The 24,766-nt window shown below is 53.3% G+C and overlaps 1 protein-coding gene across 1 annotated transcript; it reads left to right on the top strand.

The window, feature by feature from the left end:
• Positions 1 to 179: 179 nt before the first annotated feature.
• Nsun2 (NOP2/Sun RNA methyltransferase 2) lies at positions 180 to 20,824 on the top strand. The gene is made up of 19 exons (XM_004845153.4): positions 180 to 374; positions 460 to 617; positions 1,159 to 1,263; positions 4,741 to 4,846; positions 6,510 to 6,581; positions 7,263 to 7,347; positions 8,436 to 8,628; positions 10,627 to 10,701; positions 11,775 to 11,905; positions 13,182 to 13,255; positions 13,744 to 13,874; positions 14,181 to 14,277; positions 16,549 to 16,733; positions 16,822 to 16,914; positions 17,549 to 17,684; positions 18,045 to 18,125; positions 18,305 to 18,443; positions 19,183 to 19,222; positions 20,009 to 20,824. Exons 1-19 carry the CDS (start codon positions 255 to 257, stop codon positions 20,283 to 20,285), a joined length of 2,298 nt encoding a protein of 765 aa, XP_004845210.1. The 5' UTR covers positions 180 to 254; the 3' UTR covers positions 20,286 to 20,824.
• Positions 20,825 to 24,766: the final 3,942 nt, after the last annotated feature.

Below are 24,766 nucleotides of genomic sequence, written 5' to 3'. Positions count from 1 at the left end.
ACCCTTGGCCTGCTCGCGCGTTTGGGCTTTTCCTTGGAGCCGCTTTCCCGCTATGGCGGGCCTCGCTTTTCGCGCGCTCGGCTTCCGGGACGACGGGTGGCGGCGCTTGACGGGTGGCGGCGCTTCGGGCAAATCTCCTGACGGCCCGAGAGGACCGGGCCCGCCCCGCGGGGGCCTCGGCTCAGGCGGAAGTTCGCGCATGCGGCGCCGTGGCGGGCCGGTGTCTGCGCACAGCGGGGGCGACCGCGTGCATCATGGGGCGGCGGTCGCGGGGCCGGCGTCTCCAGCAGCAGCAGCAACAAGAGCAACAGCAGCGGCAGCGGCCCGAGGGCGCGGAGGACGGGGCCGAGGGCGGCGGGAAGCGCGGCGAGGCGGTAGGGCCGGGGCGCCAGGGCCGGGCGGCGGCGGCGGGGGGGGGGGCTGTCCTCAGGCCCAGGTGAGACGTGCGTTCCTTCTCAGGGCTGGGAAGGCGGCTACCCCGAGATCGTCAAGGAGAACCAGCTGTTCGAGCACTACTACCGCGAGCTCAAGATCGTGCCTGAGGGCGAGTGGGACCGCTTCATGGGCGCTCTCAGGGCGCCCCTCCCGGCCACTTTGAGAATTACTGGTTACAAAAGGTAGGGGCCTGCGCCCGCAGGCCAAGCTCGGGGGTGCTCCGGGGAGCAGGGCTCCAGTGCGGAGCTGCTTCCTTCCCCCGGTGGGTTCAGGACGTCTTGAGGACGGGCGCGGTGTTCGGAGAAATAGACCTGGGTCGGGAGGCCTTGTAGGTGGCGGGCCGGATTAAGAACTGAAAATGCAGCCTGAGAAAGATCTGGCTCTTGGGGATTAATTAGCTGAGGATCCTGCTTTTGGGACAGGAGTATTTCTGACATCGAATTTGCCATAAAATCTCACTCCCCGCCCATCAATGTAGTTATATCTTTCCATGCTAAGTTGCACATAAAATTGAAATTTAGGGTATTAGAGGAAAAGAATGCAGCATTGCATTTAGTTATCTTCTAGCGATCAGGGAGGGTTGCTTAAATGTTAAAGGAATACAGCGAAAAATCTGATTAAAGGACATCTCTTTATGTAGAGTTGGTTTAGTTTTAAAACACTTGGAAGTCTTAAAAGGTTAAAGTTAGCTTTTCCAATCATTGTAAAACTTATTTTCGATAGCCATGCAAAAGAAATTCTGCACTGCTTGAAGAACAAGTATTTTAAGGAGTTGGAGAACTTGGAAGTGGATGGTCAGAAAGTCGAGGTTCCACAGCCACTGAGTTGGTAGGTATAACAGTCCTTCATTTTGTGGGTATTCAAGGGTTGTTTTTTGTCCCTTGAATATAGTTTCTCACACTTCATTTGCTGAAGCATGAAAGAGGTTAAAGGTACTTAGGAGACATCCTGATGTTCTTTTACCCAGTGCTTTCATTGAGTTTAGTTGGTATGCAAGTTTTCATAAATGACTTCTTGCTGTCTGTGTTTAACTCATCCGGTCCAGTTAATTTGTTCTTGTAGGCCCAGCCTCTTTCCTTCCTTGGTGTTGCCACTTTGGGCATTTCCATCTCCGTACCGCCCTTGTTTTTCCACATCAGAACTGTTGTAGAGGGTCTTCTCTGCCTGTAGGAACCAGCAGTCTCAGCCTGACAGGGCTGCTGTGGTCTGCTGTGGACTGTCCCACTGTTTGCCAGCACAGACTGCACTTAGTCGTGTTTTAGAAGCTTGAAGGGGACAGTACAGGACTCTGACTCAGATGCTCCCGGCATCTCTGTTGCGCTTACTAAGTGCATGTCCCCTGTGCTGAGGCCCTTGGAGAGGGAAGGTGTTCCTCAGCTGTCGTGGCTCTGGCATTGCTGAAATGAGGTGGCCTTTGTGGGACCCCACTTTTCTGTCTTGGTAACTTGTCTATAGACCTATCTAGCCTTGAGTACCTTGGTTCGGAGATTTGATTGATGGCTGTGTTACTTGTTCATTGCCTCAAGTAGAAGCTGCCTGACATTTTAGTTTTGGGTGAATTTGCTACTTCACATTATTACCTGAAAATATTTGTTCCTTAAAACTTGGGTCTAGAAGTGTGTTAGAGGAACGAAGACTTTGACGAGGAGAAAATCTTTGTCTTCCAGTCTTGGCCAGTAGCAGGATGTTTCAGCATGCATCTCAGGGCCCATGATTGTAGTCCTTTTCTTCTGCAGGTTCCAACCAACTGAGAAACCATCAGTTGTTAGTAAATCTTGCTGTTCATTGATTGTTCTTTACAAGCTATGGTCAACTCATTTTGATCAGCCTTTTAAACATTTGTCAGCTGCCATCCCATCTTGTCATTTATGGTTACTTGACAAGGAGATTCCAAAGCCTCTGAGAGGGACCCTGACCTCGCTGTAGTTGAGGAATGAAAGTGAATCACTCTGCCAGCTTGGAGGCATGCATGTATTTATTTTTGAACATACAGCTGAGGAGTATAAAGAAAAGACTGAATGATTTGGTTTCCTATACTCATTTTTTTTTTTTTACTGTTATCAATGGAAGTTTTGACAACTTCATTCTGTGAACATTTAATCAAATTTACTTGTCACTTGTGGGGTGCTCATAAATCTCAGCAAGTACAGCAGAAGCTTTTCAGGACTTCCGGTGGTTTTTCTGTGTTGTTCAAAATGCAGAAATAGATTATACAGTGTTCTTTCAAGCCCTTTGGTATAGAGTGGAATATAATTTAGGAAACTTTCAGAAATATATTTTTGAGAGGGAATGTTATGTGTAGGACTTGTAGCTTGGTGGATTTCACATTTTTTCCCCATACTTCCCCCTAGACTCTGGAGTGAAGAATTGTCCTAAGGCCTTGTTTGCCACACCTCTTTATTGTCTGTTTACATACTTTTTTTTTTTTTGGTATCAGGGATCAAACTTGGGACCTTGCACTTGCGAGGCAGGCGGTGGAACCACTGAGCTAAATCACCAGCCCCTGTTCACATATTTTTTAATGTCTGGGTTGAAGATGGCAGACGATATTGTGTGTTGTATGATATTGTTGCAGAGCTTTCTTCGCCTTGAAAACTTTTGATGTGCATAGATAGTCCAAATAGCCCTTTTTTTAAAAGACTCACTAAATAGCAAAAAATTAAATGTAGTTCTTTAAAATTATTTTGTTAAAATGTACAAAGATCTTAAATTTGTTGCTCAAAAAAGATGAAGCTGTTTCAAAACTGCTTAACAAACATGCTTTTTACTTTTTGTGTTTACCTGAAAGTTTTTAAACAATATTATTTTTAAGGTTAATGGCTTTTGCACTTAGAATTACAGGAAAACTTTAAGCCTGTCATAGTAAATCGACATTGTAACTATTAAAGATTTCAGCCTGTGGCACATGGAGGGGGTGTTTGCTCAAATTCTATGTAGGTCACTTACTTGTTTGAAAGTGAAAATTGAGGGATTTACAGTACACCAGGGTGGTGCGCTGTGTTTCCGCGGATGACGTCCCTGGGTCTGGTGAAGAGTGACTTGCATGGCCACACAGTGGTCAGTCACAGACAGGGTCAGGTTGGTGGGCGTTTGGCTACTCAGTGTTGAAAAGAGCGCAGCAGCACATCAGATCTTGCCAGTTGCTTGAGTGTATTCATACTGGTTAGCCTCAAGTAAGGCCAAAAGAATAAAGTTCTTTATTTAATTGCCTGACAAATAGGATTTTAGTTTGGCTTTTGTGTTTTTGAAACCAGTTTAAGCATCAAAGAGGGAACTAGGCATAGGGAATAGTTCAGGGCTGGGGACCTTTGGAGTTGGCTATGAATGGGTTCAGCTACTTTAATCTTTGTTATTTCTTAGAAAATACTTTGCACATGTATCTCATAGTATGACCCCTGAGTAATGTCTTGAACCCTTCAGGCCTGACTCTCTTCCTCCCAAATAATCCCTTTGTTTGCAGTCAGTTCTTTTCCATGGCCGGCACTCCGGCTTCGGCCCTGCATTGTTAGCCTGAGCTCATTGTTACCCCTCAGACTTGGCCGCAAAGCTGCAGGCCAGTTGTGGCCACGTGGCACGGCGTGTTGTGCTGAGCCTGATGCTGGGGTGCGTGTGGTGCTGTCTCCCGCCAGTGTCCTTGCGTGTGCAGTGGACCCGAGTGGATAAGAAGGTGCAGGCCAGTTTAGAAGCGCGCCTTTGCCTCTCCTGATCGGCAGCTTTGTCACTCACAGAAAGGGCAGGCGCGGCGTCCTCGCTTCCTTCTCACACAGTGGAGACCGCAGTGCCTGTAGGAGCTCAGGCTTGTGTGTCAGTGGTTTCTAAGCTTGCGGGTTTTGTGGCTTTTGTTTGCTTGTATGGAAGACATTTTAGCACAGGGCTGGTGTTAAAATACCAAAAGTATTTTTTAAAATTCTTTATCAAATACACATCAGACATACAAGTGTCTGCCCTGCCCTGTCACTTGGATTCGGTACAGTCTGTACTTGTTTCATTCATCCTTGTTTCGTCGTTGTCCTCCTGACCTCTGCACCATTGTTAGCTCAGTGGTGAGGCACAGAGGAGCCTCCATTTCTGTCTTCACCACCATTGGAATGGTACAGTCACATGGACCAGTCACATGTACCCGCAGCTCTCCTGTCCCTGGGCGGTGGCCAGGACATGGGTGGGGTCACCTCCTGTGCTTGAGAGCTCTGTGAGTGTGAGCAGTAGGTGGCCGTCCCATCCGGGCTGTGTCTGCAGAAGCAGCCCGCTGCCAGGAGACTGCTTGGGGATGTGTAACCCATAAATGTTTAATTTCTTTTTGCCCAGGTATCCTGAAGAACTTGCTTGGCACACAAATTTAAGTCGAAAAATCTTGAGAAAGTCCCCTCTGTTGGAAAGGTTTCATCAGTTCCTGATTAGCGAAACTGAGTCTGTAAGTAGATGTCTTTGCATTCGTTGGTTTCCTTCAAGCGTGGCGTGCAGAGATGCTCCATAGTTCTCTCTGTGCGAGACCTGGGGCAAGGCGCCACCACGGGTGGGTCTGATCCGGAGATGCGGGGCCTGGGGTCACTGCTGTCACTTGGCTGTGGTGTCCTCGCAGCCATGGCCCCTGAGAACACTGGATGTCCCGTTTCCTTCTCAGGTGCACAGCCCATCTGTTGGACACATGAAGTAATAGGGTTTTAAGGCCAGAGTGTAGGGGAAGTGACTTTGCGTCTTTATCATCTTCCCACCCACTTTTCCTGTCTGCACCTTTGCCGGGTCCCCTTCCGGGCGCTGAGGCTCTCTCTCGGCGCAGCCCCGCCCCGCCCCGGCCGCCGCAGCTCTTCCCTCACACAGTAAAGGGGTCTCCAAGTGCCCACCGGGCTTGCGTCTTGATGAGCTGCAGTTTCCCTTCGATGCTTTTGGAATTGTTGGTCTCCTACTTGAAGTTAGAAGTTTTTTCCTTCCCTTTCCGGGTCTCCTGTAGCCAGCTGACCCTGTGTCACCAGCTCGCTCCTTCCGTGCTCACGGTGAGCTCACCGAAGTATTGCGCTAGCCAGTCTGGGAGCCGCTCGCCTCGCTCAGCTCTTTCTCCCTTGCGCCCTGCTCTGCTCACGGGCCCTGGCCCTGGGGTGGCCTGTCAGCCGTCGGAGCTCTGTGCTGTTGCTCGGCCTTTAGCCTGGATGGGCGGTCAGTAAGGATGGGCACACAGGAGCCGCAGATGTGTGGGCACCGTGCGGACCTGAGGGGCCGGTTTCACAGAGATGGCTGCGGCGGGGAAGGGTGGAGGAGGAGCGTTCGGCGCACTGGTCCAGGTTCTGATCCGTGGTGAACAGGGCCGAGCCTCTGCGCGGCCAGCATGTGAGTCCCTGAGCTCCCGAGCTTCAGTTGGAAGCAGGCCGGTGAGTCACGTGCCCCGTGAGTGAAGGCACAGCTCGCCCTCGCCGGGAAAGGGATGGACATGAGAGGGCCCGCGGAGGTTTGCACCGGCAGAGGCCTCGGTGTAGGAGGAGCGCAGGCCTTGGGGAGCCACGCGGCTCCGGGGTTGGTGGGGTTGCGATGGGGCAGGGGTGGCTGCAGCAGCAGGGCGGTCTGCCTCTGCACCATGTCCCCTGAGACCAGGCCCTGGCCCTCGAGAAGCTTGAGGACGGAATCTAGGGGGTGTCCGGGTGTAGGTCACCTGAAGGAGACAGAACGGGCCAGTGTGCTCCCTGAAGGGCAGTTGTGGGAACAGAGTGGATGGGACCAGGAAATGGAGGGCAGGCTGGAGGGAGAGGGAGAAGCCGCCTGCAGTGACTGTGGCCGCTGTGGGTGTGGGTGTCCAGCCAGCGGGGTGCCTTTGAGAGCTGCTCCCTCAGCCCCATGCTCTTGAGAGGAGCGGCCGGACCTCGGTATCTCAGCGGAACTGCTGCTATTCTCTGGCACATTGTGGTGTCAGGGTCAGCCTCAGTTGGCCTTTAGGTAGCAGCTGTTTCCCTGCTGTGTTCCGTGTGGTAGAACAGAGTTTGGTTCTGTGTAAAGTTACATGGGCTTTTTCTGCTGCCATTGGACATTAAGTGCCTGTTCCTGAAATTCTCTCCTGTTTATCTTATTGTTAATTTTTCTCTCCCAAGGGAAATATCAGCCGTCAGGAAGCAGTCAGCATGATCCCGCCACTACTGCTAAACGTCCAGCCACATCACAAGGTAGGGTAGTAAATAGAGATGGGGCGAGTAGGTGGTTGTCAGGTTGTGCTGTGTGTCGTGTTTGTTGAAACCTTTTAGTAGAATTTTCCCCCCATTGAAAGGAGAATGGTATATATTCTATGTCAGGTTCTTGTACTTTTGTCCTACTTCATTTTGACGACTCACATACCTGTTTTCTCCCTTTTAAATTTTGTAATTTGCTTACCGTACAGATACCTGGAGCAGTCTTGGTGGCTAAACCACATTGAACATGGTAACCGCAAGCTCATTGTATGCCAGGCGCTGTCGGTGTCTTTAGTGAAGGACTTCCCTTTCTCTTCCCCATGCCCCCGGGAGAGTAGATCCACCATGCTGTCTGCACTTTGCCAGGAGAGAAGTAGTTGACATAGTTACAGGGCTGCCACCCTGAGCATTCTGCTGCCATGATTCTTGCTGTTCATCTCTGGATATAGCACTTTCATGGGACTCCATCATTCCATTTCCATTGTGTGTGGAGACTGTATCTGTGTCAGTGATTTTTTCTTTTCAGCACATTAATTGCCTATAGAAGTCATCTGGTAGGGAAGTGCGGGTCGGTCCTGAGGTGGACATCAGGACATTAGAGTCTGACTTGAAACCATTGTACATTAAACATAGGATATTCGGTATTTTTATAAACATCAGTTCCTTGCTTTGTTTTAGATCTTAGATATGTGTGCAGCACCTGGATCAAAGACCGCACAGTTGATTGAAATGCTCCATGCCGACATGAATGTCTCCTTTCCAGGTACTCTCGGGGCAGGGAGCAACTGTGGGGTGTAGGCTGGCCAGAGGTTCTGGTGTTCCCTGAGATTGCTTGGGCCAGACATGCAGGTTTTCTGTTTACTGAAGGCAGAGCTGGGTGTTTTTGTAAAATTGGGAGTTTCCAAACCAGCACATTCTTGCCTTTATTTTCCACGAAAGCTTTTCCTTTGATCAGGCCAACTGGCCGTATACAGATGTCCCAGTTTTGAGTTTTTGGTAGCATTTCAGTTCCCCGCTGCCCTGTGCAGGCGCTGGGGCGTGGTGGTTACGCAGTGTGGGGCTCCCTGGGCTTAGCGCTCTCCGTAGGCTGGGTCAGGCAACTGCTCCTGCAGTTAGGCTGTGGCCCTCCGCAGGGCTTCTCTGGAAAATGGACCCTGTCCATGGTGTTTATTGTCATCAGCCCTCATCTCTTTTCTTGAGCATCTGCCCAGGTCTATTTGGTGGGCACATTTGCTAGTTGTGTGTGCGTCTTATTATTCAAGAATGTTTTTGCTAAAAAGTGTTCTTTATTCTTTTTTGGTTAAATCGATACCAAGGAGCTTGGATCGTGTCAGCAGAAGCAGTTTCTCTTCTTTGTATGGTTGAGGTTTTGCTTTTTGCATGGTTTTGCAAAATGATCCTGGTTATAACAAGCTGCGTTACAAGGCGTCTTCATCCTTTTGCTGGGAGTGTGAGGACGCAGACGTGCAGAGGCAGCGCTGGGATCCTGAGGTGGACCTCACTGAGAGCAGCTCGTCCATTCAGGTGCTCCGACAGGAGCCCAGCTCTTGGTCAGGAACAGAGCCTTGGTACTGAGCAGCACTTAACACTTGTCTGCTGAGTCTTTTGTCTCTTTGTAATCACTTCCTAGTCACAGGAAAGACATGATCAGCACAATAGTCGTTATCAAGTCAGTTATCACTGAACAAGTGAGTCTTTAAGCTTTGAAATGTTCAGGTGTCTGTAAAATCCATGCAGAGCTGCCTGTGTCCTATTCTGGGACAACTCACATATTTGTAGTAAATCTTGGCCTTGCATCTTATGTTTGTGGATTGCTGGGTCTCCCCTGACAGCACGCTTCCGTGTTGGCAGAGGGATTTGTTATCGCTAACGATGTGGACAACAAGCGCTGCTATCTGCTTGTTCATCAAGCCAAGAGGCTGAGCAGCCCCTGCATCATGGTGGTGAACCACGACGCATCCAGCATCCCAAGACTCATGGTGGACGTGCACGGAAGGAAGGAGGTTCTCTTCTACGACCGGATTCTGTGCGATGTCCCTTGCAGGTATTCGTGTTTCTAAGCAGCCCGAGAGCCCAACCCTCACCACCACCACCAAGGAGTCCAATCAGATGTAGACTAAAATGAAACTACTGTGGACATACTTGAGGTGACCACAGGCATGGAGAAAGACTTCGGGAGCCTAAGCCAGAGGTGGACAGGGAGTGAGTGGAACGGCTCAGCTTGACACACGGTAGAGAGCAGAGAGGGAGCAAAAAGGTGGTTTTGGTAAAAGGTCTTTAAAAAGGAAGCGAGAGGACTACATGGTCACAGACTCACTGCCGCAGTGCGCATCTGGGTATTGCACAGAATTATTTTGCAGCCCTGGAAAGAAACTTCGGAGTTCAGACCTTGGAGAAACTCCCTTTCTGGCTGTATCTGTACTTCGTCTTACCCAGTGTTCTCAGTGTGAGGTCCTCTGTAACGTAGTGAAGAGCTGAGCATCTCTCGAAGGGAAAACTCCATTGGAGCTGTCTGCTGGGAGCCAGACATGGGCAGCAGCTGGCACCTCTGCAGCAGGCGTCTGCTGCTGCAGCTCTGACACAGCCACTGGCCCTGTCACGCTGAGCACAAGGTTTCAGCCCCGGCCTGCTTGTGGGAGGTCAACGTTGGGCTTAGGCCAGGGCAGACTCACTGCTCACGGCAGAGCTGTTTGAAACTTTTAACTGGAAACACTGAAGTTGGTTGTGTTTCAGTACCCAAAAAGCTCTGTGTGAAGTAAAATTTAGAGTAAAAGTTTTCAAAATGGGCCACCTTTTGTAGCTGCTACACAGCAGGTGAAACTTAGTGACTCTAGTAAACTAAATGTGTAGGTCATGAACTCGGTTCCCTATTTCCAAGTTGTAGTTTTCTCGGTCTCCCTGTTTTTCCATGTCAGTTCTGTGTTCGTTTGATCTGAAATAGAGTTCATTCCTTGTGTCATCTTTTGAGAATAAAGTGGCCTTATGAGCAGTTGGTTGTAAGCTGAAGAAATTCCTGAAATTATTGCAGAGTTCCCACTGTACAAGCTCTCAGCTTCCAGCTTGGGATATCATTTGAAAGTAGGAATCACATCTCTAGGATGTAACCATGCCGTGGGGCACATGCAGGTCAACCCGGGGAAATTTAAACTTGACAGACGTCAACAGAGCCCAGAATAAATCCTGGAAAACTTAGGTAGATAAAATTGGACATGGACAGAAGATTATAAGTCAAGTCTGTATTTTAAAATGTACATGGAAATAATTTCCATTAACAGAAACATGAAACTAGTTTCTATTAAAAGTATAAAGTCTGAAATATTTATGATTATAGAACTTGGTGATGGAATTAAATTGCTCTAATTGAAATTGCTGTGGAAAAATCTTTTGAGTATAAATGTATCATTCATTTAGTTTTGGTTAAGATGTCATTGTTGATTAAGAGTTATAAGTAGCAGGATTCAAGGTTCTGTATCACAGGTCTGCATACCAATTCTGCTAGTACAGGTTGAACATCCTGAATCTGAAATTCAGAGTGCTCCAAAATCAGAAACTGTGAGTGCTGTTCTTATGCCACTAGTAGAAAATTCCACATCTGAACTCAAGTGATGGGCTGCAGTTGAAATATGGACATCCTAAAAATCCTGTACAAGATTCCCTTCAGGCCACGTGTGTAAGGCGTGTATCACAGGCGAATTTCATGTTCAGACTTGGCTCTCAGCCCCAAGGTAGCTCATTGCATATGTGTACAGATTCAGAGCTAAAGAAATCCCAAAGCACTTCTGGTCCCAAGCATTTTGGACAAGGGCTATTCAACCTGTATTTCTCCAACATGGGTGCAAATTAATCTCTTTAGGAGGTGAGTGAGATTTCATGTTCAAGTCTAAAATAAAATGTTTTAGAGTACTTCTAAAATAGAACATTAGTTGTCATTTATGAGAGTTTAGGTTGCTTTCTAGTTGGGGTTTATAGTCATACCTGTTTGTAGTCCAGTGTGAGTCTGCCATGCTGTGTCGTTTCAAGTTGTTGAATATCTTCTTGCCAGTGGGGACGGCACTATGAGGAAAAACATCGATGTCTGGAAGAAGTGGAGCACCTTGAACAGCTTGCAGCTGCATGGGTGAGTGAGCCCCCAGGGCGACATCGGGCACAGCCAGGGTGGAGGGACGTGCCGGTCGGGCGTGGCTCAGCATCTGGATCTTCGGGGTGGCCGTGGCATCTGGGGTGACAGCCAGTGGCACCTCGTGAGAGCTTGCTTCTACATCAGAAGTTGCTTTTAAAGCCTTTCCAGGGCCGGGGATTTTGCTCAGTGGTTTCGCCGCCTGCTGCACAAACGCAAGGACCTGAGTTCAATCCCCGGTACCAAAAAAAAAAAAAGCCTTTCCAGAGTACTAACTGAATTTTGCCTTTAAGATACACATTTATTATAAAAATTCCTGCAATGATATTTTCTTCTAGTATTGCAAATATTTTTCCACAAAGGGATCCTGTTTTTGGTGTCTTAACTAATCTTTTTTTCTCTTCATTTTTTGTTCATTTGTGGTATTAATTTGCTTTTTGATCTTTCAGAATAATTTTAGATAAGTAAAACACTGATTAAAGAAAATTTGGAAAATTCTTAAAAGAAAACCTCACACTGAGCCGCAGCTTGTGTTGGTGTCGGTTGTGTTGAGTTGTGTTCTGCACTTACTGGGACAGCTCGGGTTGTGCTGTGAGTACAGCTTTGTGAGCTCTTTCCATTGTCTGGAAAGGTACCGGTTCTCGCAGGCGGGACTGTGAGTGGCCTAACGTGTATTGATGAAAGATCACAAATAAGTAGTGAGAATTTTTTTTCTCTGTTCAGTACTTTCTACTACTTTTTGTAGAAGGAAGGCAAGTGTTAGGATTAGAATATACGAAGGGTTACACATTCATGTTTGTACAAATGCAGAGTTTTTTAATAGATTCATTTAATTGTGGATTCGATCGCTAAGCTTTGTCTTTGCTTGCTGCATTGGCAAGGCAACAGCAAAAACATTTGTGTAACGAGAGGCTTTTAGTGCTAGTACCAGACAGCTCACAGAGCCTGACCCCGGCTTCACTTCGAAGCTTAAAACTGTTAGAGCATTGTGAAAACTCGTAGATGGTGCTTGTGAGCGTCGTGCTGCATGAATCCGCTCACTCAGTCTTTGGGTCACCTGTGCCAACCCTCAGCTTACAGCTCCGGATTGCGACTCGAGGTGCCGAGCAGCTAGCAGAAGGGGGTCGGATGGTGTACTCCACATGCTCCCTCAACCCCGTTGAGGACGAGGCCGTCATAGCTTCACTCCTGGAAAAAAGCGAAGGTGAGCAGGCTGCGGCCTCACGGTGTGTGTTCCTGCAGCGCTTCTGGAGCTTTGCTTGCATGTCAGCCCTATCACCAAACTCCTAAAGCGAGGTGTCTGTCAGAAGCACACACGATAGATTTCTCATACTGTGTGGAATGTTTAAGGGGATCTGAAAACAAAGACTTGCTCATATCTGTTTGTCAGATCCATGTCATACTAGTTTATTTTTTAAAGTTTGGACTGGGAAGTTTTAACTGTCAGGCACCTGGCGCGCATAGGGCTTCATTGAAGAATGAAGCAGCCAGCCCTGAGCCGTGTTCTCTCCTGTGCTGGGGTCTCTGACAGAGGGCCTTTAGTCCCCACTGGAGACTGCTAGAAACCTCCGCTGGATGGAGGAGGCCGGTGGCCGAGCCTGTAGGTGACAGATGGGTCAGCGAGGTCCCTGGAAGGCCCTGGACAGTTTGGAGGGGCCTGTACTCTGGTTGGGTGCTAGTGTTAAATGGAGAAAACTCAGAAACCATAGTGGAAGTCAGGGAGGTGCCGTGTGGGAGGTCTCTTCCGCCACCTGTCCGCCTGGGGGACTCTTGTGCTTTGTGTTTACCTTTTCAGATTTCTTACCGTTTCCCATAGAGCTTTGCTGGGCTTCCTTTCCTGGGAAGCTGTCAGATGTGCATGGTGGTCTGTGGATAGGAGCTGATGCCAAGGTTTCCCAGCTCCCCTTCAGCTTCTGCTGGTGTCAGTGTTGGAGGGCAAGGCGTGTGGTTCAGATTGGGCTGAGTCGTGATAGATGGTTTTACAAAACTTACAGGCATATGAAACTGCTGTACAGTTTACGGTCGCTGTTTGTTTCTGGGTGTGTTACGTGCACAGGCAGGGAGACCCCAGCCAGCTGACCAGGGTGTCCGGCATAGGCAGGCAAGCGTGCGCACACTGAGTCCCGGCTGCATGTGGCCTTGATCTTGTGTCCATGGAGGGACTCTGCAGTGCCTTTGTACTTCAGTGGCTTTGTGGAGCTGCAGTTTACCTAACATAACATTCACCTGCCTCAAGTGTACTGCTAAGTGGCTTAGTGACCTCCCACGTGGGCAGCTGTTTGCTCCACCCCTGAGGAAGGTCTGTTACTCCATGCCCCGCCCAGCCCCCAGCCACTGCTGCTGTCCTTCCAGTCAGCAGCCTTGCCCTCCCTGGGTATTTCCTGTAAGTGGACTCATGCAAGGTGAGATCTTTTATTTCTGGTCTCTTTCACTGGGCATAATGTGCCATCCCTTTGGGGAATTTTTTTCTTAATAAATAGGAGCTCTAGAGCTTGCCGATGCGTCTGCCGAGTTGCCGGGGCTGAAGCGGATGCCTGGACTCACGCAGTGGAAGGTAACCCTGCGGGGAGGGCTGGTGCCAGGGCGCAGGCTGCAGTTTGGAGTGAGTGCCCGAGTCACAGGATTAATGACAAGTACTGTAACTGTACTCGCCTCTCTCTGGCAGTGGAAAACTTGTTTTGCCTTTATCCCACGTCTGAAAACTGGCCTTGTTCTTACCTCTATAAGTATAGCTTTGCTTTATTTTTGAATGATCTGGCATTTTAACTTCATTCCACCGTGAAGTGGTTCAGTTTACAGTTTCAGTCCAGACAACCCAGGACCTGTTTTAAAAATGAAAAAGAAACTCGTGTGGCAAATGTTCCTTGAATGTGGTTGTCCTGGTCTGTAGCACACAGTGTGTGAAGACTGCTCCCTCTGGGCGACTGGTCCTCCCTCTCAGGGGACAGACCTGCCTTGGTCCCGGGCGGGGCCTTCGCACTGTGCCATGGGGCTCCCAGTCAGTGGTGCTGCCTGTCCAGGAAGCTGCCGTCTCGTCTGCAGGTCATGACCAGAGAGGGGCAGTGGTTTGCGGACTGGGATGAGGTTCCCTGCAGCAGACACACCCAGATCCGGCCCACCATGTTCCCACCCAAGGACCCCGAGAAGTTGCAGGCCATGCACCTGGAGCGCTGGTGAGTTTGGGTGCACTGCGCAGTTTGGGGACCAGGCGGGCTGTGGTGGCTGGTGGGCTTGGGCAGCAGCAGGACAGGCCACAGGGGACACAGGTGTGAGGCTGGCTGTTCCAAGGCCACCCGCAGGTGTGGGGACTCAGGTCAGCGACATGTCCTGCTCCGTTGGCCGCTGCACAGAGGATCTGAGTGAGGGCCGTGGGTGAGGCCACTTGAGGATCTGCATGAAGTCATTTTTGTGGTCTTTGTCGGAACACTGAGCTTACGCATGGCTCCTTCGCGGCCTGAGTTGTACACATGTGCTTGTAGCCTGAGGATTTTGCCACACCATCAGAACACTGGAGGATTCTTCGTGGCGGTCTTGGTGAAAAAGTCTTCAATGCCGTGGAATAAGCGTCAGCCGAAGGTAAGGGCTTTATTGCAGAACAGCGTGATAGGACTTTGGCCCTTTCGCACCTTTAGGACACAGCACTGAGTGGGAGAGGTGCGGGGCGGAGGCAGGGCCCGCGAGGGGCTGAGCCTGGCTGAGGTGGAATTTGTTTAATTTCTAGTTTCCCAGCAAGCAGATGTTCATCCCTGGGGACAGGCGTAGGAGAAGGCACTGTCTGACCAATGAATTCGGTCAGCAGCATCTGCAGTCTGGTTATTTAATAACAAGGGAGGAGACTAGAAGAGCAGTGTGGGGCTTGGGCTCTGACACCCGCCTCTGCTTCGGTACCCGAGGCTTCGTTCCCACCTGCCACGTGTCCACAGAGGCCGGGACTTCGGGGCAGGGCACCATCGATGCCTTGGCAGTGTGCAATCCTGGGCGGCCTCGCCCGGCCCCCTCAGCACCGAGGCCTGGCCTGGCCTGGCCGACTGGTGATGCAGGCAGCCCTGGAACCAGGCCGTGTGCTGCTCTCCCAGCTGCTGCTCTGCGCGATGGTGGGCGGGCTGCAGTCACTGAAAACCTGGAAACTGGGACCAGTGACGCTTAGCCTTTGGAGAAGGGAAAACGGTCAGGCAGGGCTGGTCCAGGTCCACTCTTTGTCGTCATCCAGCTGGTAAAGGCCGAGCCCTGTGCTCAGGCCCTCGCCAAGGTCTCGTCTCTGGTTAGCAGGGGCTTCATGGAGTGAGTCTTGGTGGAGATCTTAATCCAGGGAGCCCAGCTGCCCTCTCAGGAGTTGAACCGTGCTGCTCAGAGCTGTGCAGCTAGGAGCAGGATTCTAGCCTTGTGTCATGTTTCCCAGAGCTACAGTGTAAGAAGTGGAGTTAACGTTAATGTTATTTGTCCCAGGATGTTAAAAATGTAATTTCCAAGTAATCGGTGTAAGAAACTCTTGAGACCCTTTGCATTTGTTGGTACTGTGCTTCAGCAATCAGAAGTGCAGTTCACTGTTTGTGACTTGGTGCTGGCCTTGAACCCAGGCTGTCTCCGTGACTTGGTTGTGCCCCTCCCTGGCTCAGCTTCCCATTTGCTGCTACCCAGTCCCGATTCCCACTCCTTCGGTTTCACTGAGTCCCTGGACCTGGGGTTCGGTCCATGGTTGCTGGCTTCACGTGTACCCACCAGGCCCCTGGCAGTGCCATGACCGGGCAGGTGGACGCCGCAGACACCTGCCTGTGTAGTGGGCTCTGACTCTCTTGCAGTTTGCCCTGACGACTTCGGCCCTCCTGTCCCATTTCTGCCACGTCTGTCCTGAGTCCTTGGTCCAGGGCACAGCCTGTCTAGTTGCCGCACGGTGTACCCCGGGTCTTGGGGGGGGCAGAGGGTGCCCTGGGAGTGGCCGAGAGGCGGCCCTGAGACAGAGGCCTGTTCAGGTCCTGAGGGAGACAGGAGGTCTGGAAGGACCTCGGCTGCTGCCCATGTCCGGGCGGCAGCTGCCTCCCATGTTTTCACGCTCTTTCTGCCCCGGAGCGGGTGTGCTCTGGGTGGACTCGGGCTTAGTAGCTGTGTGACACTGAGGGAAATGTGGAACTTGTCCGTGTGGAAGTGTCCCAGTTTATGTACGTACAGTAATACCTTGACTCACGAACGCTTCTGTTTGTGAACAATTCAGTTTGCAAACAAGCGTTTGACAAAATTGTGCTTCCATTCCCAAACTCTGCATCAAGTGACACACATGACCACAGCCATCCTCCCCACACAGACACGCGCAGCCATCTTACCCAAAGTCATAGATTAAGTTCACAGACTGAGGCACCACTCTGTTTCGTGGGAGCTAGGAGTTGCCCCTTTCAACAGTCTTGGGACCTGTTGGACAAGGTAGTTTAAAAGGTTTGTGTGTGTGTGCGTGCGTGTGTGTGTGTGTGCGCATGCGTGTGTGTGCGTGTGTTGGAACTCAGATCCAGGGCCTTGCTTGTGCCAGGAGAGCACTGTACTGCTGAGCCACACCCTGTCCTCCAAGAGGCCGACTAGGAGTGGCCCTTTGTGAATGTTCAGAGCAGGCTCAGTTACGCCAGCGGCTCATCCTCGGCCTTCTCCTGACTCCCGGTGCCCTGGACTGGTCCCTGCCCCACTTCCGCCCCTGGCAGCTCTTGCAGGGCCCTGCCTGACTTGGCTCCGTCCTTCCCAGCAGAGGGCCACAGGGGCCCTGGGAAATAAATACTTCCTTTTCCGCTCTTCCCGGCCGGGGGAGAGCGAGGTGCGCGCGTCTGGGTGCTGAACGCTCCTGCTCTCGCTCACTCTCCACCTCAGGTCCAGGGTATGTGTGCAGTGAGCAGACAGAGCACAGAGCCAGGCCTGGCGGCTCCTGAGGAGGGGGTGCCCAGCGAGCCCCCCGAGCTGCACAGCGGGGCGGCTGCAGGGCCGGGCGACACAACAGCTGCGCCAACAGCTGAGGACCCAGAGTCCGGCGAGAGCAAGAAGGACGGCGTTTGCGGGTGAGAGGACCCGGCCCTGGGGTCTGTGCCCTGCCCGCCTGCTCCACCGCCCCTCACTCCCGGCCCCTCTGCTGTCCCCTCCCGGCAGGCCGCCGCCCTCGAAGAAGATGAAGTTACTGGGGTTTAAGGAAGACCCGTTTGTGTTCATTCCCGAAGATGACCCGCTCTTCCCACCTATTGAGTAAGGACTGGTTCAGTCCGCGGCCCCCTTTGGAGAAGCTGCCTGTGCCGTGGGCGAGGCGTGCTTAGCCGCGTGGCTTCCCTCGCCCTGCGTGGTGCAGCAGAGCGGCGAGGCAGGCGTGCACTCTGCCACTGCGACCCCACCGGGCAGGGCCAGAGCGGGAGGGCGAGAGCCTCCTGGAGGGGCAAGGACAGAGACAAACCCCGAGTCAGCCTCTGTCCTGAGCCCGCGTGCCTGGCTCGCTCGCTGGCCCGGTGAGCTGGCGTGAGTGCCGCCGGCCGGGCTGTGCTGTCTTATCCAGAGTGAGGCGGAGTGGCGGGCAGGGTGCAGGCCTGGCCGGGCAGCACCGGGAGGAAGGGAGGAAGAGCCTAGGACGCCAGTGTCCGCACCTCCGTGCTCGAGCCTGCCTGCGGGCCGGCCCTTGCACAGTCGGTACCGGTTGGGACGGTACCGGGTGCTCAGTCCTTGTCATGGGAGTGGCCCTTGGGGAGCCGCCTGGAGGCTCCAGGTGAGGCAGAGGGGCTGGGGTGGGGTCAGTGCAGAGCCTGAGCGCTGCAGCCCGAGGAGGCAGCAGGGAGATGGAGGTGTGGGCAGCGGAAACCCTGCCCCGCCCAGCAGCTACGTTCTGTCACAGGAAGTTCTACGCTCTGGATCCCTCGTTCCCAAGGATGAATCTGCTGACTCGAACCACAGAAGGGAAGAAGAGGCAGCTCTACATGGTGTCCAAGGAGCTGAGGAGCGTGCTGCTGAACAACAGCGAGCGGATGAAGGTGCCCTGCCTGACCGGACGGGGCCTGTGAGGGCGCCTGGAGGGCAGGGTGGGGTGGGCAGGCCCTGCCCCCAGGTCACCCCGTGGCTCCGCCCTTTTGTTTGCCAGCAGGCACCTGGCTCTGGGCCCCCTGAGTCGCGGTCAAGGTGGCCGTGTTCGCGGGCCTCTGGGGCAGCGCTCTGTGTGCAGCGCTCTGTGTGCAGCGCTGCAGTTGGCCAGGGAGCCTGCTGTGGTGAGGTGGCTGAGCCCCCAGGCCCCTTCCGGCTCCCCCCGCGCCCTGCTGCTCACAGTGGAAGAGATGAGCTAGCTCAGTGCGCCTGAGCTCTGTGTTCTATCTGCTGCTTTGCTTTTCTTCTTACAGGTCATTAACACAGGGATAAAAGTCTGGTGTCGAAACAACAGTGGAGAAGAGTTCGATTGTGCTTTCCGGTTGGCACAAGAGGTAATTTTAGGAAGAGGCTTGAACGGCCCTGGCCCCAGGTGGCTCTGCAGCCAATGGGGTGAGCGGGCGTCTGCCTGCCTCATGGGTGGGCGTGGCTTCTGCCCCATCCCTGGAGCTGAGGCCAGGCCTGCACCATCCACAGCCCTGCAGCGGGTGGTATTGTCCTCTTTATTCCGCAGGGCATATATACATTGTATCCGTTTATTAACTCAAGAATTATTACTGTATCCATGGAGGATGTGAAGATCCTGTTGACCCAGGAAAATCCGTTTTTTAGAAAACTCAGCAGCGAGACATACAGTCAAGCCAAGGACATGGGTAAGCAGTGGAGGTGCAGTGATTTGTCCTCCTGTATAAGGACAGTGAGTGCAGGTGCTTGTTTCTCTGGCACATGTCTTCTGTCACCACCTGACAGGAACTGGGGTGACCTGCAGTGTAGGGATGTGGCGGTGTTTCTGTGTGGACACAAAGACTGGGCGTCCTGGGACATGTGGGGTCCTTGGGCCCGTCCCCGTGTACCAGGGACTGCACAGTGAGGGCCCTCTGTTGACTGAGCTCCAGAGGGCTCTTCACACCTTAAGGATCAAAGGCATCCCGAGGGGTGCTCTGCTCCCTGAGCCCCTGGTGCCACCCTGCAGCCCACCCTGAGTCTGCACGGTGCTCACCCCCTGGGGCACTAGCCCACTGGAGAGTCCTTGGGCTGCCTGGCGTGTGCCCTCCTGCAGGTCAGCACGTGCCACCCAGTTCCCCGGTGCAGAGGTCCCTGAGGCCTCTTGTGTCACAGGGTGCAGGAGACCCGCTGGATGGCGTGTGGGGCATTGGCACACGAGACGCCCTGCTCGGAGAAGCACAGCCTTCCTGCTGGCCAGTGAGGGCACAGCATTGGTTGCCTGGTTTCGGCTGGGGCCTCTGTGTCACAGGGTCAGCCCTGTGCTCACGCTGGGCTCCGGGCCCCTGTTCTCTGTCCTCAAAACCGTACAGCCACAAACGTGCTTAACAGTAGTGTTCGCCAGTGGCAGAACTTTGCACATGTGCATCTGTTTCTCTTCTCTTCCAGCGAAGGGAAGCGTTGTGCTGAAGTACGAACCGGATCCCACGTAAGTGCATGCTCCTTGCCGCTAGATGAGTGTTTCCGGGAGGGGTGTTCGGGAGCTGGGGGAGCCTCAGCTTTCTCCTGCTCCTCCGAAGGTAGACGGTGAAAACTCTGCAGATCACCGTGGAGACGTTGTTCCTAGAGCCTTGCATTGTGTTCACAAGAGGCTCTGCACTGGAAATCGGTGCAGGTGTCTGACTTCAGCCAGAACCTTGGCCGGGGGGTCTCAAGTGGGTGCGAGCTCCCTCCTCTGCTGCGCACCAGGCGTCTGTGTCTCCAGGCTGAGGCGGCAGATGGCCCTGCCTGGCAGTGGCTCGAGCTCACAGAGCCCGGCATGCTGCTCTGGTGCTCATGCACGTTTGGCTGAGCCTTGGGGAACCTGGGCGTGGACCACTGGGTGGACAGCCAGGCGAGCACAGGGTGGGTGGCCCGCCCGGAGGCTGGGGCAGTGGCAGGCCATGGCACGTGAGGCACAGAGCAAGGAGGGGGTGTCATGGTCCCAGGCCCGGGTCTGCCCCTCTGCCACCGGCCTGCAGGGTGACAGGAGAGAGAGCTGCCGCCTGCTCAGGGGGCTGCAGGGCACAGGTGGGGCTCTGTCTGAGCAGGAGGTGGGTTTTGGCCGCAGCGATGGCAGGTGAGCGCCTCGGGCTGAGGAGGAAGAGGCCTGGCCATGGAGGGGAGGTGACCTCAGCAGCCTCCGGGCTGGTGCCTCCTGGTGCCGGTGGGTTTCGGGTGTTTCCGGGCAGCCCTGCGGATGCTGGCGTTCACTGAGCGCCATCCTTGTGCGCAGGAATCCGGAGGCCCTCCAGTGCCCCATCGTGCTGTGTGGGTGGCGGGGAAAGGCCTCCATTCGGACCTTCGTGCCCAAGAACGAGCGGCTGCACTACCTCAGGATGATGGGGCTGGAGGTGCTGGGCCAGAAGAAGAAAGAGGGGCCCCCCCCTCCTGGCAGGAGTGTGGCCAGCTCCGGGCCGCCGGAGGAGGAGCAGCAGCCCCGAGCGGAAGAGGCCGGCCCGGAGGGCGCTGCAGCAGGCTGTGCCCCGGCCCCAGCCGAGCCTCCCCGATGAGGATGCCAGAGCCCGAGCTGGCTTCCCTGGGCCTTGGCGTCAGACAGCAGCCCAGAGCCACCTCGGAGCTGAGCCGGGAGGTGTGTTGAGGACAGGCCCTGTGGAGTGCTCGCTCAGTACTGCGCTCAGTACTGCTCTCCACGGAGCTTGGGAAGTGCTTGGGTGCCTTGCGCTGTTCGCTTCACTGGTCTCTGGCAGCGGGTCGAGTGTCTGACTTCCCCAGTGTTCCTTCGGTGCAGAAGAAAAGCCGCCCTTGCAGGGGCTTTGGGCCCCTTTCCTACACCTGCGTCTCTCTAAAGGCCGGGCTTTTAAAAGCTGTTGTTCCTGCTGCGCGCATCGGCCTGTGAGGTGGCTGGCGAGCACGGGCGGCCGTGTCCTGTGCCTTTGTGACATGGGAAGGGGACCTTCCGAGTCCGAGCTCGTCTGGGTGTGACACTGTCAGCTGTGTGTGCTTTTATTCAGTGGGTGCTTTGCAGCTTTTACTTTCTAAGGAGGTTGGAAGTCCTGGGGATCCTCAAATAAAGAGCTCTTCATGATGATGACTGTGTCTCGTGCCACTTGTGCCACTTGTCCTTTCTCTCTTGAGGCAGCAGAAATGACTTGACTGCAGGGAACCTTGGACTCAGCGCCATCTTGTCTTTGCCGGTCACACCGTGCTGCCGAGCTGCCAGCCAGTGATCCTAAGCCCGGTGGGGCCTCCCTGGGTGCAGTGGGGCAGACAGGGCCTGGGGGGCGAGCCCCCGACCCTGTGGCTCCTGCTGTCGGCTCCTGGGTGCTGGGGCCACCTTGCCGAGACTTTTCCAGATTTGAAAACCGGGAAATAGAGCAGGGTGGAGTCTTTGAGTTCCTGTCACCTGAGCTGCTGCTCCCTGGGACTGATCTCCATTGCGGCCTCCGACAGCACTTCCCACTTCCCGAGAGAAGTGGCCCTCCCAGCGACCCTCATGCCTCCAGCGTTTCTCGGGGGGCTCACCTTGGCCTGCAGACCTCATTTTCCTGGCGTATACAGCCCAGGCCACGCCACGCAGGCTACCCTGAGCTTCTTGGAGCACTTCCCAGCTCAGCACTGCTAGGGTCTCCTGGCCAGCTCACCAGAATGAAACCTCAGGGTGATTTTCCCATGCAGACGGCGGCACTTCCTGTGTGTGCAAGCCACCTTTCTCTGAACTGTGAGCCGGTAGCTCATCGGTGCATCACTCCCGAGCCCCACGGCAAGACACCAGAGCGGTGCTGTCCTCAGCCCCCCCCCCCCAGGTCCCTGCCGCCTGGAGCTGTGTCTTGTGACAGTGCTGTGGGGCAGGGACAGAGTGCTCTAAGTGGCATTGTCCTTGTCCATGTTGCACACAGGTGCTGTTGGTGTGCTCATGGGCATGCGTTTCCCGGGCAGCGTGGTGTCTGCCTGCCGAGTCGACTGGCTGACGTGCCGGTGCCGGTGCTGGTGCCAGTGTTGGTGTCAGTGCAGGGAAGTGACTCGAAGACCACCTGCGTTAGTGCTCCTTGCCTCTTTAGCAGCGCTTGATAATTTGGCCACAACCAATTTTTACCTGGACAGCTGCAAAATGGTGGCTTTCCACTTTGCATCTACCTTGTTAGTTCACATTGTGCATAAATTCACACCGATCCTCACTTAGTTTTTATTCATTCCTGGCATTGCGTTCAAGAGTGCTTTAGTCAGTGCTAATCTGTTGTTGTCATTGTCATTGTTGGGTGCTCATTGTCTCTCTAGTTGGCACATGGGCGCTGCTTCCCATTGGTCCCAGTGTCCTGAGGCCCCATCATCCTTCCTGGCATGATGAGAGGGACTCTGGAGGACCCGAGGCTTAGCCCCGTTTCCTGGAGCTTGGCAAAGCCCCAGCTGTAGGTGTGTCACTGAGAGTGGGGTGTCACTTGCTGGAGACTTGACAGCAGAGACCATGCCTGGCGACGCTTGCTGGCCCAGTCCTCGGCCTGGGAGGTGCTGCTGAGGAGGTGGCTGCCTGGGTTCTCAGCCCCGGGTGCACCGGCCCAGTTAGTGATTGTACTCTCCGTGCCCCTCGCTGAGCTGCCACAATGTCCGAGGCAGTTTTAAAATGAGAAGTGTTCCTGACTTGCATGCTTACCTGGAAGAGTTTTCATCTCCACTTTCAGTCGCCATTGTGGCCAAACGATCCCTGAAGAGCACATTGCAGAAGAGAGGGCCTCCAGCCGAGGGATGAGTTCACCTCCCTTCGGACCTGTGTCACTGGCCCAGGGCACCATGGACAGAGCCTCTCGGAGCAAGAACAGCCTTACCTCATTGAGGCTGCAAAAGACACGGGCTTGTCACTTCTGCCCTGTCTTTCCCTTTGCACCTTGGAAGGTCTGTGGAGAAGATGAAGAGCGTACATTCCCTACATGAAGCATGACAGATACGTACAACTTCGTCCTCTTCACAGACCAGCAGATGGGTAAAGTGATCTGCCTCTACAGCTAACTCGGCTGCCTGTGACAGCGGAAACTGCAGAGACCACGGCTGGGTCACTGGAGCCACCAGAGGGAGTTGAAAGAGTGAGGCGGGGTGCACGGGGTGAGGAGGGAGAGGTCAGGCCAGGAAACCCACATCCCCGGAGTTTGCAGGCAGTGGAGGAGATGAGTGGCAGTTGGAGGGGCCTGTGTGGGCTGAGGCAAGGTGAGAGGTTTTAAATCCTGGAGTGTTCGGTGCCTTGGTGGCTGGACAAGTGGGACCCGATGGCCTCAGAGCAAGGCGCTGTCGCTAGCATGACAGTCTCCATGGGCCCAGAGGGAGCCCTGGAGCTGGGGTGACTGCCGAGTCGGGGTAGGGGACCTCTTCCCACCAGTCCTGGCCCAGGATGTCAGCAGCCAGTCCCCCAGAGACCCGGCTGGGAGAGGACGGGCTGCCAGACCAGACGCCAGCACCCTGCACGGCCCGCCACTCAGTGGGCCTGTCACAGGCTGCAGCAGCGAGCAGATGTGGGAAGAAGCTCGGCCTCCGATCCATGGGAGGAGGAAGAGCGAGATGACATTCCTCAGAGGACAGGAAGGGAAGGGAAGGGAAGGGGAAGCGGTGAGAACAGCAAGGAAACCGGACAGAAAATGCAAAATAGTTCCAGAAATTGAGCTGTGACTGACACTGGCAAGTGTTCACACAAGATGCAGGTGTAGATATTTTATTTTAATTATGTTTGGAAGCGCTAAACATTCCAGGCTCAATATTTGAGAGGTTCAGATCAGTAAGCATCTCCCTCCACCCCTCAGCCCTCCAAGGAGGCAGCCAGCACTTCCCTGTCTTTCCTTCCAGGGACAGTCTGTACAGACAGGAGTGCACAGGTAGGCCTCCCTTCCCCACACATCCTGACATTTACCTGGATGTTCTATGCCTCAGCTGTCTCTAAAGCAACAGAGCTCACTTCTGATCAGTAGCAGGAGCCGCCGCCTCCCTTAGTGGAGCAGGGGACCCTCACCTCACCACGCCCTGTGAGTAGACGTTGGGTTTTTTCCAGTCAGTCCTTGGTTACTGCCCAGAATCCTGCAATGAATTACACTGAACTTTTCATTTCAAATACTGCACACGTGTAGGTTGGAACAAATCTCTGGAAGTCCCGCTTACTGGTCAGGGAGTGTGCATTTTAAATGAAAAGGGTACTCAGCATGTCGCTATCAAATAAAATGGAATTCATGGCATGATGGCAACTGGGAGAAACAGGCAGCCTTTCTGTGTTTTATATTTATAAAAGGAATACACCATCAAGAACGTGAACCACCTTGCAACAAAATATTGAGAAAAATCTAATATTGCAGGAAGAAGAATGACAAATCCACAGTTACAGAAATTTTAATAGCATCTCAGAAATGGTAAAGTGAAGCAGAATACAAGCATTTAAGTGTCAGTTCACAAGCCTGCGTAAGCATCAAGTCATGAAATGAAACACTTGTTCTGTAGGGTTGATCAATAATTCAAAAACTTACTCTTCTGAAAAGACCAATAAAGTGGAGAAATCATTGGTAACTGCTCAGTAAAAAAGGAAGAGCATTGTACTGCGGAAAACTAAAGTTTGCACAAAAACTCCAAATCTGCTTTTCCACCAGTGGCTCTGAAGGTGGAAAAGAAATAAAAATGCCCAGGTAAGTACAAGTTAGCAGCTCATTCACTCCAATCAGAAAGCCTGTGTGGAGGAAGCGCCTTCCACCCAGATGGCAGGTGGTGGTTTCCCTGCACTCTCCTGTCCCTCCCTCGAAGGTTAGGGTCACTTCAGCATGGAAAATATGTCCAGGTGGGAATCTGTCTTCGCCTCTCAGGATGTTAGAACAGACTCCATAGATCAATGGCTTACACACAATGCTAGTTACGGACTCTGGAGGTCAGATCAAGGTGCCAGCAGATGATTCCTGGCTCCTAAGGGCTGCTTCCTGCTTCACAGATGGTGACTTGGCGCTGTGGCCTCAGCGGTGGGAAGGCCAAGGTCTCCTCCTCCTCAGCCTGACCTCAGGGTGCACCCTGACAG

This window comes from Heterocephalus glaber, unplaced genomic scaffold, assembly GCF_053883595.1.
Source record: "Heterocephalus glaber isolate CG9 unplaced genomic scaffold, H.glaber_assembly_v1.0 deba00001537, whole genome shotgun sequence".
Classification (NCBI taxonomy): domain Eukaryota; kingdom Metazoa; phylum Chordata; class Mammalia; order Rodentia; family Bathyergidae; genus Heterocephalus; species Heterocephalus glaber.
The sequence above is the reverse complement of the archived record's forward strand: the minus strand, read 5'-3'. Positions and strand labels throughout refer to the sequence as shown.

Excerpts from the sequence above, each read along its gene's own strand:
- Nsun2 (XM_004845153.4), top strand. The coding sequence starts at position 255 with ATGGGGCGGCGGTCGCGGGGCCGGCGTCTCCAGCAGCAGCAGCAACAA. Across the intron at positions 4,847-6,509 it reads TGATTAGCGAAACTGAGTCT|GGAAATATCAGCCGTCAGGA; the intron begins GTAAGTAGATGT and ends TTCTCTCCCAAG. Across the intron at positions 14,278-16,548 it reads GGAATAAGCGTCAGCCGAAG|GTCCAGGGTATGTGTGCAGT; the intron begins GTAAGGGCTTTA and ends TCTCCACCTCAG.